This window comes from Oratosquilla oratoria, chromosome 23 (genome assembly GCF_046742065.1).
Source record: "Oratosquilla oratoria isolate Oo_2021 chromosome 23, ASM4674206v1, whole genome shotgun sequence".
Lineage (NCBI taxonomy): Eukaryota > Metazoa > Arthropoda > Malacostraca > Stomatopoda > Squillidae > Oratosquilla > Oratosquilla oratoria.
The window spans coordinates 8,271,576-8,288,843 of NC_134799.1; the positions used below are offsets into that span (position 1 = coordinate 8,271,576).

The following is a 17,268-nucleotide window of genomic DNA, read 5'->3' on the forward strand; positions in this document are numbered from 1 at the left end:
ATCTAATCCCCGGTCATTCCCTCAAGTTCACTCCCCCCACCTCTGCCTTCCACACCTCTTTTACTAATCTTTCTTCTCTCATTCTTTTTATTTGTCCAAACCATCCCAATACTCTTTCATTAACCCTATTTGCTATCTCCTTTTCCACCCCAGCTCTCCTCCTCACCTCCTCGTTTCTCACTATACCTTGAACCCCTACCATACTTCTCAGACATTTCATCTCAAACCTAATTAACTTTTCCTCTCTGTCTCTCTTCAATTCCAGGTCTCTGCCCCATACAGTGCTGCTGGTAGAGTCACCCTTTCATATAGTCTATTCTTTGCATCTATTCCCCAATGCCTATTTTTCATGACACCTCTTAATCCCCCAAGACATTTACTTGCTTTTCTGTCTACAATTTACTTCCACCACTCCTTTTCCTGTCACATGGTACCTCAAATACCTAGGGCTACTCACTTCTTCCATCCTCTCTCATTTAAGGCTCACTTCCAACTCACTGCCATCCTCTCCCCTTGTACATCTTATCATCTTTCTTTTATACACATTTACCTTCAACTTTCTCCTATCAAATACCCTCCCAAACTTCATTACTCTCTTAATCACTCCTCTGATGCTGCCACAAGCAGTGTTGTCAGCAAACAACAACTGGCTCACCTCCCACTTTTCTCCAAAATGTTTCCAGTTCTAAAATACATATATGTAAAATTTTCCAGCTGATTTTTTTCCAAAATGTTACTACTTCTAATATGGAAAAAAAAAGAAAAAGAAAAGAAAAAAAAAAAAAAAAAAAAAAAAAAAAAAATCCCAGCTGAATTTTCTCTTTCTTCCCTAATGGTGAAAGTCCTCCATCCATCCTTATGTAAATACAGGTTTCTCATCCTTTGTTAGGATTGGTTGGTTGGAGTAATTGCATCACATGATAGATGAAAATGTTGTCTTAATAATACATTTTCCATACAAGCATAAATGATTTTCCTGGAGGAAATAAATATGTCACTATCTGCAACATATACTCATGTTACTTTTTAAACAAGACTAATTTTGTATATGAACCAATATCATGATATCCCCAATGAATAAAAGAAAAAAACTAATATACAGTATATATTTTTCTATATACATACATATACAAAGAACTTATTCCCTTTTACATGAGAGGTAGCCAAAGTCAAAAGGCATAATTCCACTCCCACCCATTTCATCCCCACCCACATACTCCCAATCACCACCCTCTCTCCCTCCCTCTTTCCTTGGGTCCTCCTTGATGATGGGTCATCCCTGCATCTTGCCCACTCCACTGGGTCATAAACAATGCAGCAAGACACAGCACATCCACAGCAAGACTGCTTCATTTAATCGGTGACCGCCCCCTCTCCATCCCCTCACACAGAAAAACAGATGACAGGGAGAAATCCCTTCAGGCTGTGTCAAAATATCATTCACACATAACCACTCCCTAGCCCCCATCCCCCACCCACTCCCTTCCATGCATCAAAGCATCATCTATATACAACCATTCTCCACTCACCCCTATTTTCTGTCTTGTCCCTCTCATCCTCAACAGACATCCCCATCTTTCTCAATGCCCCTTTTATCCATCCATCCATCTCATCCTTGGTTACCCCCTCCTGTTCACTCCTTCCACCTCTGCCTTCCACACTTCTTTTACTAATCATTCTTCACTCATTCTTTCCATGTGTCCAAACCACAATTATTTCTAAATCCCATTATTTACATTGCCTAACTCTTACAAAGTTTAAATGTATTACCTTAAGTGCTAAAAAGTAATAGTATCTTACCCCAGGAGATGTAGCAACAACCCGATATGGGTACAGGAACAAGTCAAGCCCAACTGACTGGAAGACATTCTCAAAGAGGGAGATGACCTGGAGTGCCAACATATCTTGCCGAACATCATCACCAACCTTAAATACAAAAATGTGAAAAAGTACAGAATATTTAGAATTTTACTTACATCAATTTTACTTACATCAATTTTACTTACATGTGCTGTGTCTTGCGACACTGCTTCTGACCCAGGGCGGTGGGCAAGGTGCAGGGATGACCCGTCATCCAGGAGGTGCTCAGATGAGAGGGAGGGTGGGAGGGGTGTGGAGTGTATTTAGGGATGAAATGGGTGGGAGTGTTTTTATGCCTTTCCCTTTTTGGCTACCTCCCTTGGAAGGGGGAAAAAGCCTTGGTATATGTATGTATGTATGTACTTACATCAACTGAGAAATTTATCACCCTAACATAAGAAAGGATACTATGCTCATAAGAAGAGTAAATCAACATATGAGGAAGGCTGATAATTTGAAGCTCTAAAAAACAATCCAATCCTAATTACCTTTTATGTTTCATAACCTATATTTCATAGCAAATTCAATTATGTCCCCAAGAAGTACATAAATCATTTAAACAACAGAGCAGGGCAATTATTTTTATATAAAAGATGATAAAATATATATATATATTACTGGTGAAAATGTAATCCCACATCTGTCGATCACGTGAAAACCACAGTTGGAGTAAAAAAGACTGGAAACAGAGGATTGCAGTTTGCAATCGAAATATATACATTCCTTGTGTCCAATCTTTTTTGCTCCAACTGTGGTTTTCATGTGATATACATACATATATATATATATATATATATATATATATATATATATATATTATACATACATATATATATATATATATATATATATATATATTATACATACATATATATTTTAAAGGCACTTTCCCCCTTATGAAGAGGGTTGTAGCCAAGTCAAAGCATATACATATTCATATGCCCACTTTATATTCACTTAACTTCTTCCCATCTTAGCACCATTTTATTGATGGGTCATCCCTGTTCCCTGCCACAATACCTGGATCAAAGAAAACACAGCAAGACTCAGCACTTCCTCAGCAGGTCCTGACAGCCAGAGCTGGTTGACCCCACCACTTCATTATTCAGCAACCCCTCTCCTCAGCCACTCAAACATAATTCATTGAGTCTATATAAGGGCTTCTCTTTTACAAGGGAGGTAGCTAATTCATGGAGTAAATAAGGAAAATATGGGCCACATCATCCTTCCATCCATGCACAATCAAATACAGGCTCATGGAAGGGTCTTGGTCTTATTAATCTTTTAACATTTCTGCCAGTTTTCATAGTGATAGAATCGACTGGAAGAAGAAATAATTCAAATGGATACCATAATTGAACTTAAGGGCCCAGCTCCAACCCAATATATTACCATTAGATAAATACATATACCAAAAAGCCTTTCCCTCATTTAAGGGGGAAAGCTGAGTCAAAGTATAATCCCACCTAAAACTCATCCCATACCCATCCAAAAATCCATTTGCTGTCCCTTCCACCTTTGATCTTTATAGATGAAGGATCATCCCTGTCCCCCACCACATTGTTTAGGTCAGAGGCAATATAGCAAGACACAGCACCTCCATAGAAGGGCTTACAAGCTGTAAGAATTGTTCTTACAGTTTTTCTAGTTGACAGTTGACAATCTCATTCAGATGAGTGACCCTTCAACCTATTTATGGGTTAAGTCAGACCAAGAGCCTTAAATTTAGTATGAAAGTGTACAAGGACGTTGATCATGTTACCTTGAAGATTGCTGCCTGCCATACATCTGGGCCAATATTGGGACTGATGGGTTGACCAGCGCTTACAGCCATACCCTGCCTTTCCAGTTCATTGATACCACACTTTCGCACAAGGAAGCGTGCTAGGTAGGGTGCCTTAGCAGCACTGTTGGTACAAAAGCAACAATTAAATATAGCAGAGAATGTACTAGTTTTTGTATCTAAATTGCAATTACCCAGCTTTAAAAATCATGATAGAAAACTTGATTATTTATAAAGTTATTTGCCATGAGAAAAATGGAATTCAATAAATAATCCAAAGATAATCTTTAACCTTTGCATAGGTGTGCCACTATTTCTGTCTATGTCAATGATGACTGCCTCTGGGTTGGAAGGCAAATAACATCCTGGTGCTACTTCAATCGCCCTGAGAGCATCCAGGCAAGCCTTCTTACGCTCTGGACCTGTATTACAAAAATGTTCAGATCTTAATAACACTTAAAAGAATAATAATAAATAAATAAGTAAACTGTCAAGGGTTCAGAGTGAGGAAGAGAGAAGGAGTTTGAATGTGTTTGAGATGAGGTGTCTGAGAAGTATGATGGGAGTTACTAGGCTAGATAGAGTGAGAAATGAGGAGGTGAGGAGGAGAATGGGGGTGGAAAGGGAGTTGGGAGATAGGGTTGATGAAAGAGTATTAGGATGGTTTGGACACATGGAAAGGATGAGTGAAGAAAGAGTAGTAAAAGAGGTATGGAAGGCAGATGTGGAGGGAGTGAACATGAGGGGACGTCCTAAGATGAGGTGGATGGATGAGGTGAAGGGGGCTTTGGGGAAGAAGGGAATGTCTGTTGAGGAAGGACGGGAGAGGACAGAAGACAGGGGTGAATGGAGAATGGTTGTATATGGATGATGTTGTGATGCATGAGGTGGAATGGGCGGGTGGATGGGGGGTGAGGTAGTATGTGTGAGCAAAGTTTGACACAGACCGAAGGGATTTCTCCCCGTCTTCTCCTTTTATGCATGGGGGGACAGAGAGGGGGGGTCGCCGATTTAATGAAGCGGCCTTGCTGTGGATGTGCTGTGTCTTGCGACACTGCTTCTGACCCAGGGCAGTGGACAGGGTGAAGGGATGACCCGTCATCTGGGAGGTGCTAAGATAAGAGGGAGGGTGGAGGGGTGTGGAGTGTATTCAGGGATGGAATGGGTGGGAATGATTTTATGCCTTTCCTTTTTGGCTACCTCCCTTGTAAGGGGGAAAAAGCCTTGGTATATGTATATGTATGTATGTCAAGGGTTGATCTTCAGGTTCACAATGGTTGGAAGTGGATCATACATTAATCATAATGGAGATATGCCAAGTTCTAGGAGAGACATTCCACACATATTCAAAACCCTTTTTAGACTATCCATCCATTCTCACTTTTCCATTTCATGTAAGTTCACTCCATCCACTTCTGGTTTCCATTCTTCCTACCTCACTCATTCATTCACTCACTCAATCACATACATACACACAGAGGAGAAATATCACAATGAGTCATGACCCTTACCTTTTGGGTATGGTTTGATAATTGCCGAGATATTTGTCACTTTGCCAAAGAAGTCAAATTCTCTTTCATAGAATTGCTTGGCATGTCCTGACACACTGGCTATGATAGTCTTCTCCAAGTTTTCAATAACTTCAAACAGGTCAGCTTTGGTAAAAGAATATTTATAAAATAAATATCAATAACATCTTTTATGACACATTAAGTTGTAATCCAAAAAATTATGACAGTAAAATATCATGCACTCTTTAAAGCAACAAAGTACCTACCATCCTTTTCATTTCCATCTTCATCTCTGAACTTGTTGGTTTCCATATTCCATATCACTTGATGTGCTAATAACTGAGACTTTTTGGCTGCAAACTTGATGAATTCAGAGACATATCCCATCTGAGGACAGAATGAATTTAGGCTATAGTATTCATTCACTCGTGACTGAGGAGGAGGAGGAAGAGGAGGATAGGAGGAAGAGGAGGATAGAAGACAATGGGGAGGAAGGAATAGGAGGATTGAGTACAGTAGATGGAGGAAAGAGGAAGAAGGGGATTCAGGTGCATTACCTTTCTGGGACTCTCAAGAATGTGAAAATCAAGAATACAAGTTATCTTCTGTGAATCTTTTTTTGATAATCTTGATCCTAACTTGTTTACCTTATCAATTGAGTGAGGACTACCTTCACAATGGTAAAGTTCAGGACATGATTGCTGGACACTTCCCTCCCACAAGAAAATTCTGCCTCTCTACACAAACTAAAAATGGTACATAACTCACTGTATCATATCGCAGTGCCTGCACAAGCTGTGGAATGTAGAACAGCACTGTGTCTGATGGGTAGGCAGATAAGACCCTTACAGCATACTGGGCAGTGATTGGGTGAGGTGGGTACTGACGAGAAAAGTAGGCTAGGGCTTTCACCGGAGGAACTGGAGACCATGTTAACATATAATTCAACTGGAAATAAAAAGTGTTCCATTAACATATGGATACAGCTAAAAGGTGCTTAGCAGTGATATTCATAACAATTTTCAGTCCTTAACTGCATGGAAAATATGAGCCAATTTCAATTCCATACCTCTGGAATATCAGAAAGAATATTTTCTGATGTTGCTAGGTACAACAATGCTTCTGGCATATGCGACACTGAAACAGGATTACTCCGAACTTTTTGCGCAATAACCCCTTCAAGACTGTGCACATTATGAATTCTGAAAATTTCAAGTAGAAGTAAACATTAGGAACTTTGACAGCATTAATAAGAAACTGAAAATTAAAAGCATTGAGTTGGTTTGGTTATGTGGAAAGAATGAATGAGGAAAATGTAGCAAAAACAATGTGGTCAGCATACACAGATGAGAGTAAATTTGAGAGGAACCTCTGTTAATTGTCATCCATTCTTATTTGGAACCCTAATCTTCCTTCTCATATTAATCATATTGATGAGTGTGATTTCTTAAGTTCTACTGAACTTCTGCTACCTCCATCCTTATCAACTCACTCCCCCATCCTTATGTATATAATATTATATGTAATGGATTACATCAAAATAACATACTAATAAAGGCCTTTTGGTTCATACCAAAGCCAGATAAAAAAAAAAAAAAATACATATATGAAAAGTTAAATCATCCTGTCTGACCCAGGGCTGTGGGTGTGATGCAGGGATGACCAGTCATCCAGGAGGAGCCAAGATAAGAGGGAGGGAGGGGGATGAATGGGAGTGGAGTATGTGGGGATGGAATGAGTGGGAGTGGATTTTATGCCTTTTTTTTTTTGGCTGCCTCACTTGTAAGGTGGAAAATAAAAAAAAAGCTTTGATCATATGTATGTACATACATACATATAGCAAAGGCTTTTTTCCCCTTACACGGAAGGTAGCCAAAAAGAAAAAGGCATAGAAACCACTCCCACCCATTCCCTTTCCTATATATTCCACTCCCCTCCACCCTCCTTCCTCCCTCTTATCTTGGCACCTCCTGGATGACGGGTCATCCCTGCATCCTGTCCACTGCCCTGGGTCAGAAGCAGTGTCGCAAGACACAGCACATCCACAGCAAGGCCGCTTCATAAGTTAAATCAGTTGGACTACTGTTGTACATAATAGTAGCTGTCAATCTTAGATATTTTTGGAAATGCACAATTACCTGGTGGGAAGGTTGAGGGCAAGAGCTGGTGAGATGCTCCATGCTAAATGAACATTAGCACTCCAAGCTTTGCTTGTGTTGAAGGCTCGAGAGGACCACTGGATCAAAGCTTCTTCCTGGGGACTTGTCATCTCCCCTCCAATAGGTTGGAGAGGTTGGTACCAAACCTTAAGCATTTGAATTTCAACTGCCTGAAATGTATTTATACATATCTCATTTACCATTCATATTCAACGTGTGTTATTCATCCTTTCATGTACTGATGATGAGCATGCCTGTCCAGGTTCTGAGGGAAAGACATATGATAACTTTGCCCATCATTTTAAGACTGTATATTGCTTAACTTCTGGGCCTCATCTGGAGATCAGGTACTGGTCCCTTGGGGCTGCACCTCCTTGTGCAATGAATCCCATAACTAGTCTAAATCTAAGTACTTTCCCTTATGATAAATAGATAATTATAAGTAGGCATAGAATACTAATATTACTAATTCTAATTTTAAATTCCTAACAGGGAATGGAAACTGATTAACTGTAAAAACAATTACCAAAAGGGAGAGAATCAATGTTCTTTTCTTGAGATAATCCTTGACATAAATATCAGGATTGACCAGTCTTTTGCTTCTGGTAGACCTCTTAGATAAAGTTGAAGTGTTGGAAGACAGAGGTACTGTGTTGATCCAGCCGGAATTGGTCATGATAAATTCTCCTGATGTTGATCTCATATCAGAAGCCACCGAAGGAGAGAGGGAAGATCCACCACTTAACTGGTATGAAGTGAAGTCTGCAAGAACATCAAATGTTATAAAATGCTATCAAAAACTTGATATCAAACAATAGGTACCAATACTCCTTTTTTAGCAAATGCTACTGTTTTGAAACTTAATATTTCAGTTTAGTTAGTTCTGCTCATCAATGGAGTATATATTGTTCATTAAGTCATTCTCATTCATACCTATTACATTACAAATAGTCAGTCAATTCTGTACAAAGGTATTCAGTAGTAGTACTGATTGGAGGAGAAGTTGCCAGATGCAAGTCAGCAAGAGTAGCAACACTTATCACAGCAGCAGTAACGAGTAATGACCTTCTTTAGCAATTACAAGAGTAACAGTCAGTCAACTTTGTTGAAATGATACTCAGAAACTGAGGTAATAATAGCTATTACCTGGTATGCAAGTCAGCAAAAGCTCTGCACTTAGACTGACAGATAATGTTTTGGGAGGATTGAGGTATTTTCCATGGAGGAGAAGGGATCCTTTGTAAGTAGGTTGAGGATATATGTCTGACAAGGGGAGAATGTGTCTAAATTTTGGGAGCCCTACATGAGGCAGGATACAGGGATGACCCATCATCGACAAGGAGCTAAGATGAGAGGGAGGAAAGGGTGCTGGATGGGAGTAGAATGAGTGGGAATGAAGTGGGTGGGAGTGGATATATGCCTTTTGACTTTGGCTACCTTCCTGGTCAGAGGGGAAAAAGCCCTTGGTATGTAGATACAAAAACAAATAAATAAACAAATACAAACAGAAAGAAAGAAAGAATAAAAGGAGGTGCATGAGGTATTTTTTATACATGTGGGGGGGGGGGCACTGACCAGTAATAACACATTCAAGTAGGCTTTTAGAGACCATCAACTCATGCCTCCACTATCATGCACCATTACTGGTAGGCTGTTTGTTAATACAGTAAATGGAAGGAAGGAACTACTGTTAAACAATAAGGGGAAAGGTTTCAGAGCGACTTTATACAGTCAGCCTCAATATTCACTACCTCACCCTTGGCATCAACTTCCTTCATAGGAGTTGGTCCTCCACGAATAGTGAGATGGGAACTATTCATACTCTCTGAAGAGGAGCCTAGTACTCTTCTTAGGAAAAAAAAGAGTGCATCTGGTAACACTTTTTTATAATCAGCTTTGTTCCAGGCCCTCGTATTAAGGGGGAACATACTACAATGAAATCTCTTCCATCTCCCTGGTTCTAATTAATTATCAGATCTATTACTTCAGCCTTACCTTCACTCAATATTCACTTAATCAAGTTATATAATTTTTCACAATCATCATCATCATCTACTTCCTATTTCATCTTTTCTATCACATCTCCAGAGTCTATCCATCACTTTCAATTGGAGAATCATTAATTAGTAGCTTGGTGTCTTCAGAGCACAAATTACCATGTCCATCAAAAAATAATCTATTTCTATCCTGGCTGATAGTAAACAATTTACATTACCATGTGCTGTATCATTCTTCACATGCAATAAGCTGAAACAGCAATATCAACAACAGCTGTAGCTATAATACACAAAGGTGTATAAAATTGGTTCAGTTTGAGACAGACATACTAACAGCAACGAAAGTACTTGAAGAGTAAAAGTACCTGGAAGAGGAGGAAGGAAAGGAGAGGAGAGGGAGAAGGCGATAGGATAGTGTGGAGATGGGATGGAGAGGGGGACAGGATGTGGGCGGAGGAAGGAGGAGGAAGGAGGAGGGAAGGAGGAGGAGGGGGATGAAGGAGGAGAAGGGGGAAAAAAGTAAAATAAATCCTAAATCTAGTAAAAAATTTCAAGCAGTGGCAACACTGGCTGAGAAGCAGGCAGGAACAAGCTAGTCATGAGTTACAGGGAGACACTCCTCATGACTCATGGCTAACTAGGTAGAAAGAAGCCTTCAGGCAAAGCATATGAATCACGAATCATTATGTGAGGTCCCTAAGTGAGGTTTGACTGTACTATGTATTTCATGTGTCAATTGTATTTAAACTTGCAATATGATGAGGTACTTTGTTCCAAACATCTGCTATGCAGTATGCAGTATGTTCCAAACATCTGCTATGCAGTAAGAAAAAAAAGAAAGAAAAAAAAAAAAAAAAAAAAAAAAAAAAAAAAAAAAAAAAAAAAACACTGGTGTATGAACTCTATTTTGTAGCCATTATTTCTTATGACAATGCTATGGGCCATGATAAATTAATTTTGAATATTTGTATTAACAAAGCCATGGTACATTTTAAAGACTTCTATCGAATCACCCCACATTCTATGTTTGAATAAGCTAAATAAATTAAGTTCACTTAGACACTCTTCACAGTTACGTAAGTGAGAAGTCATTTTATTGATTCTAAATTTTATCCTTACTATCGCTGGCTGAGTGGGTTAGGGCGTCGTTACTTGCGGTGAAGGTCGAGGTGATGGCAGTTCAAATCCTGCCACCAGCGAAGTTGAACCAAGGGCATGGTTCATTAAATTCCACGCTACAAAGCCCTATGTGAGGGGCATCGTCCTAGCCTCCCGATAGGGGGGAGTGTGTGACGTTAAACCATATCATCATCATCATCAATTTTTCTATGTCTATGACATGGGGACCAAAACTGAGCACAACATTCAAGATGAGATCTTACAAGAAAATCATATATATGAAGTTTCAGCCATTCTGATCCAGTGTCAGGACCTGTGAGAGTCATTTGATGCTAAAGGGAAATTACATAGAGTAATTATTACTTTTTCAGTCTTGTGTTCAAATGTTGGGAGTAGGGAGATAGGGTTGATGAAAGACCATTGGGATGGTTAGGACACAAGGAGTGAATGAGTGAAGAAAGATTAGTAAAAGAGGTGTGGAAGGCAGAGGTGGAAGGAGTGAACATGAGGGGGTGACCAAGGATGAGATGGATGGAAGGGGTAAAAGGGGAATCAGGAAAGAGGGGAATGTCTGTTGAGAAAGGAAGTGAAAAGACGGAAGATTGGGGTGAGTGGAGAATGGTTTTGTATGGAAGATGCTATGATGCATGGAAGGGAGTGGGTGTTGGATGGGGGGTGAGGGAGTATATGTGAATGATATTTTGATGCAGCCCAAAGAGATTTCTCCTTGTCCTCTTTTTTTCTACACAAGGGGACAGAAACGGAGAGGTCACCAATTAATTGAAGTGGCCTTGCTGTGGATGTGCTGTGTCTTGCTGCATTGTTCCTGATCCCGGGCAATGAGTAAGATGCTGGGATGACCTGTCATCCAGGAGGAGCCAAGAAAAGAGGGAGGGAGGGGTGGTGAATGTGAGTGGAGTATGTGGGGATGAAATGGGTGGGAGTAGATTTATGCCTTTGACTTTGGCTACCTCCCCTGTAAGGTGGAAGAGGCCCTTGGTATATGTATGGTATGTATGTTCAAATGTTTTTTGCAATAAATTCTACTATATGCTAGGCAGTTTTTGCAGGTTTTGTATACTGGAGGGTCAGTTTTAGATCTTTAGATAATAAGACACCTAGGTCTTGATCCAATTTCTGAAGCTGATTACCATTTGTGGAATAATCATTACAATTGTTTTTGTTGCTTATGTGTAAAACTTTACATTTATCAATGTTAAATTCCATTTACCATTTCTTGCTCCACTCAAAGAAATAATCTAAGTAAGACTGTAATTGATCCCTATCTGTTGCATTACTGATTTCGTTAGCAATTTTTGTGTTGTCCGCAAATTTTGATTTTTTGCATACCAGACCACTATCTATATCATTTACATAAATCAGAATGAGAACCGGATCAAGTACAGATCCCTGGGGAACACCGCTCACTACATCACACCAGTCTGACAAATTTCCATTGATTACAACCTATTGTTTTCTCTCTGTTAGCCAATCTTTGACTCAGCTATATTACCCATGATACCATGTGAATATAATTTACTGCATAGCTGATAATGTGGGACCATATCAGATGTTTTTTTGAAATCTAAACATATTGTATAGACTGACATACTTTCTTCAAACATACTAAAGAAGTCCTTAAAGAAGTTAAGGAGATTGGTCAAACATATACATTTTCTTATAAAAATGTGTTGCAAGTCTTTTGTTAAATTCTTAGCTTCAAGGAAGTCCACAATTCTATCCCTTGGAACTGTTTTCTTAATTCTGCATACAAATGATGTCAAACTAATTGGATGATAATTACTGGGCAGAGATTTGTTACCTATTTTATATATGGGAATTACATGGGGATGAGGAGGAGAGGGCAATGAAGAATAGGAGAAGGGCGAGGAGGAAGAGGTGCTGGGTGAGGAGGTGAAAGAAGAGTAGGAGGAAGAGGAAGAGGAGGAATAGGAGGAAGAGGAGGAAGAAGGGGAGGGTTGCAAGAGGGAGAGGGATAAGGAGAGAGGAAGGGAAAAGGAGTGAGGAGGAGGAGGAGGAGGGCAGGTACAGTATTGGACACAGATTGAAGTAATATTCACAGCATTAGTTGTTATGAAAATAATGTGAAGCAGCAACAGTAACTGCATCTTATTTGCTTTACCATGGCCATGCAGACCCGCCCGCCTAGGATGCAGCGTTAATGCTTGTTTCTGTCTGGATAGGTGAATTTTCATCACGTGGTCAAAGTACATTTCTTCTTTGTATAGGATGAGATTCTTTTCTGTGAGTATATTATATTCATTTGAATGTTTAACATTTAAAATAATTTGTAAAACTGGGAAATAAAGGTAATTAGTTAAAAAATTACATAAACCAAAAGAAATAATTCAAAAGATTTGTAAGCCAATGGGTGATTTTTAAATTGTTTTGGTTGGGGGCTGCTTTTGTCACCAACTTGACTTATTTGGTCTCTGTCACACTTCCTGTTGGTGGTTCCTGATGAATGATTTCAACCCTTATAATGATCTTTATGACCATTCAACCTCACTTTGTTACATGTACTACTAGACTGATCCATAGGTCACTAAGAGAGGAAGAGATGAAATATTATACCCCTTTCTGAGATGTGTTACTCCTGTTTAAGGTTTCTAAATTTGCTGTTGGAAAACAATTCCAAAATTACAGTAAAAAGGCCTACCACACTTGCCTATAGAAGTACCCTGTAAATCTTACCTCCAATGGCACTTGCTTTTAGGTACTTTTTGTCTGCATGGAGAGCATTCCAGAAAGCTAGAAGAGCCTGAATGTCTTCCTTGAGCTGTGCTGGACGCTGTGGAGGACAGCCTGGTGGGCCACAGAAGTAGTCAAGGCAGGCGCAGTAAATCCTTTCACGTAGCACATTCTTGCTCAATGACTTTGGTATTGCATCACCTGAAAAAGCAGACATCTTTATTTTCATTGCACACAGTGTGGCAATAATACAATATCTATCTAGCTATATACAAAGGGCTTTTCCCCCCTTCAAGGTTTTTGTGTCTTTGTTTTTTGGCTACCTTCCTTGTAAGGGGGAAAAAGCCATTGGTATATGTATGTGTGTATGTACAAGAGAGGTAACCAAGTCAAAAGGCAAGTACCCACTCCGATCCACCATCCTTCCACTATCTCATTTTAGCTCTTCATGGATGATGGGTCATCCCTATATCTCACCCACTGCCCTGGGTCAGAAGCAATGCAGCAAGACACAGCACATCCACAGCAGGGCTGCTTCACTTAATTGGCAACCCCCCTCTCCTTCCCCTCATGCAGAAAAAGAGAATAAGGGGAGAAATCCTTTCAGGCTGCATCAAAATATCATTCATGCATAACCACTCTCTAAGCCACCCACTCCTACCCTCTCCCTTCCTTGTATAACAGTAACATCTATGCACAGCCATTTTCCACTAATCCTTATCTCCTGCATTCTCCCTTCCTTCCTCAAAAGACATTCCCCTCTTGCTCAATGCCCCTTTTACCCCATCCATCTGTCTCATCCCCTGAAGTTCACTCCCTCCACCTCTGCCTTCCACACCTCATTTACTAGTCTTTTTTCACTCATTCTTTCTACGTGCCCAAACCATCCCAGTACTCTTTCATCAACCCTATCTCCCAACTCCCATTCCACCACCACTCTCCTCCCCACCTCCTCATTTCTCACTCTATACAGCCTAGTAAGCCCTAATTTTCCGGCATTTCATCTCAAACAGTGAAACTCTTCCTCTATTATGTTCCACTGTTCTTGCCCCATACAGTGCTGTCAGCACAATCACTACTTCATACAATCTCATCTTAGCATCCATTCCCAATTGTCTATTTCTCATTACACTATTTAATCCCCCAGGGTATTTACTTGCTTCTCTCAACATTCTACCTCCACTTCCACTCCTCCTTTTCCCAGCACATTTGCCCCCAGGTATCTGAAGCTTTCCACTCCCTCCAGTCTCTCTCCCTTAATACTTGCTTTCAATATGCTGCCATCCTCTTCTCTTGTACATCTCATCACCTTACTTTTACCCATATTTATCTTCAACTTCCTTGTTTCATACACCTTCTCAAACTCTGTCACTAACTTCCTTAATCCCTCCTCTGATCCTGCTACAATTGCAGTGTCATCAGCAAACAACAACTGGCTTATCTCCCACTTTTCTCAATTTTCCCCAACCATCTCCAATCCTAGGACTATTGCGTTTACCTCTCACACCACCCCATCCATATATAACTTAAAAAGCCAAGGTGACATACCACATCACTGGCAAAATCCTACCTTTACCTAAAATCACTCACTCTCTCCATTTCTAATTCTAATACAGGATCTACTACTCATCATAAATCTTGACTGCTCTTAACAGCTTTCCTCCTATCCCATATATTTGCAATACCTCCTACAGAGACTTCCTGTCTACCCTGTCATAAGCCTTTTTCAAATCCATAAAGGCCCATAAAACATCCCTACTTTTTCCTAAAGCTTTCTCACATATCTGTCTTACCACAAAAATCTGATCCACACAACTCCTACCTGTCCTAAACCTACACCATTCTTCACCAATTACTCCCTCTGTTCCTCTTCTAATCCTCTCCATCAAAAACCCTCCCATAACTTTCCCAACTACACTCAACAAACTGATCCCTCTGAAACTACTACACAACACTCCTTCCCTTTTCCTTTGCAAAGAAGAAGTATACAGACACTCATCCAGTCCTCAGGCACTGTACCATCTTTTAGACAAACATTAAACAACCTCACCAGCCAGTCCACCATTACTGTACTTCCCTTTTTTAGACACTTCACATGACACCAATCTAACCCAGGTGCCTTACCTTTTCAATGCCAACACATCCATTTTTCTTCTCACACACATATTGCCTATCTCTTCCCTTTTACTCTAATTTGTATCATATCCATGCACATTAAAAGACCCAAACCTTAGGGTTCTGTTTGGAAAACTTCCAGACCCTCTTATGCATTTGCTTTTTTTTTTTTTTTCTAACAAAACAAGTCCTGATAAAATATAACTTAAAGACAAATATGTCATTACACAATACAATATACATATGGTACTTTTTTAACAGGTCAACTTACAACTAGATCACTCTATGACCAGTCACTTGGAACTAGTCACAGTAAGTTGACAATGACCAGTAATACTTTTCATTCCCCCTAGGCATTTACTTGCCTACTTTGTACTATAATTCACCTCCACCTACGCTCCATTCCCTGCCACATGTGACCCCAAAATTGGTTTAAATTTCACCTTAAAAAAATAATGTATGCAATACTAACATCAAGCAACAATAACAATTTTCAAGCAACAAGAACATCCTTTATTTTCCTTTTAACACTCACCTTGAATGAGGGTTAATGCACAAGACAATAATCTAACTCTGGTTCCTAAGGCTGCAATATGACGATTGATTTTGGAATCACTTTGCCCAATATTCATTTGCAATGTGCGGTGGAACATCGAGGCAAACATTGCTACTTGGGCATCACAGTCATATTTGGCAATTTCGATCCTTTCACTGATAAACTTTAAAACAAAAATCAATCAATCAATGAACAATGGATAAGAATAAAAGGTGTGTATAGACACCTTCCACAAGTCTAAACCATACATATTTAATTCTTGTAACAATATTCAATGAGCATTAACACACGTATATCAAATATTTGATTCATGAAAATGTGTAACAACCATATTATCCATCAAAGAGTACTGCATAATTAACTGTTTTCAAGCCTTACCTTGATCCAAATATCATGTGGTGCAACATCAGGTAGCTTTGGTTCAAGTTTGCACCCTTCATAGGCTGCCAGAGGATTTACTGTTTGTTCCAAGTATTCAAAGAGTCCAAGCCGTCGATCTACACTGTCCTGCAATCCAACCAAAATGTGCAAATCTTACACTTTTCCAATTCTTATGAAATTAGAATATGCAAGTAAAGCTATTTTCAAATCACATGTGCAAACACTTGTCTCCTAACTACTATTACTGCAATATTACCATCATTCCTTACCTGCCATGATGCAATCATTTCTTGCATAAAAGGTAAAGTTAGGTCATGGCGTGCAGATAAAATCCACTGCCAACAAGCAACACTATTTTCCATGGAATCTTCTGTAAACATGTCCAGACATGACATGCACACACAGCGAAGAAGACCTCGATGAACTCCTGCCAAGCAAATATCCAGAATTTAACTTAAATTTATCATCATAAATTAGAACTACATATTGGAATACAGTAATCCCTCACATATCTGAATTAATTTGATCACAGGGTGTTTATGTATGTGTGACATCAATGGTTGGGGGAATACTGTTAAAGGATATATAGATTTATTTGTTTATCTATACATACATATACCAAAGTCATTTTCCCCCTTACAAAGGAGGTAACCAGAGTCAAAGACATAAATGCACTCCCACCCATTTCATCCCCACATACTCCACTCCCATTCACCACACCTCCCTCCCTCTTTTCTTGGTTCCTCCTGGATAACAGGTCTTCCCTGCATCTTGCCCACTGCCATGAGTCAGAAGCAATGCAGCAAGACACAGCACATCCACAGCAAGGCCACTTCATTTAATTGGCAACCATCACCTCTTCTTCCCTTCACACAGTAAAATAGAAGACAGGGAGAAATCCCTTCAGGCTGCATCAAAATATCATTCACTCATATTCCCTAACCCCCCACCCCCACCCCATCTCCCACCCACTCCCTTCCATGCATCACAGCATCATACATACACAACCATTCTCCTCTCACCCCTATCTTCTGTCTTCTCCCTTCCCTCCTCAACAGACATTCCCCTCTTTCCC

General features: G+C 39.8%; 1 protein-coding gene across 4 annotated transcripts in view; it reads right to left on the minus strand.

Moving 5' to 3' along the window:
* Window positions 1-17,268, minus strand: part of Pi4KIIIalpha (phosphatidylinositol 4-kinase III alpha) — a 70,783-nt gene that overhangs the window by 3,791 nt on the left and 49,724 nt on the right. For 2 of the 4 annotated variants that reach the window (XM_076206660.1, XM_076206659.1), the window contains 14 exons: window positions 16,463-16,620; window positions 16,191-16,319; window positions 15,792-15,975; window positions 13,145-13,342; window positions 12,573-12,692; window positions 7,840-8,075; window positions 7,293-7,483; window positions 6,224-6,356; window positions 5,923-6,102; window positions 5,421-5,541; window positions 5,155-5,298; window positions 3,936-4,065; window positions 3,623-3,767; window positions 1,801-1,926 (listed from right to left, as the gene is read on the minus strand). In XM_076206660.1, coding sequence (XP_076062775.1) covers window positions 1,801-1,926; window positions 3,623-3,767; window positions 3,936-4,065; window positions 5,155-5,298; window positions 5,421-5,541; window positions 5,923-6,102; window positions 6,224-6,356; window positions 7,293-7,483; window positions 7,840-8,075; window positions 12,573-12,692; window positions 13,145-13,342; window positions 15,792-15,975; window positions 16,191-16,319; window positions 16,463-16,620 — 2,195 coding nt within the window. The remainder of the gene's footprint in view (window positions 1-1,800; window positions 1,927-3,622; window positions 3,768-3,935; window positions 4,066-5,154; window positions 5,299-5,420; window positions 5,542-5,922; window positions 6,103-6,223; window positions 6,357-7,292; window positions 7,484-7,839; window positions 8,076-12,572; window positions 12,693-13,144; window positions 13,343-15,791; window positions 15,976-16,190; window positions 16,320-16,462; window positions 16,621-17,268) is intronic. The other 2 variants (XM_076206662.1, XM_076206661.1) reach the window with 1 other exon arrangement.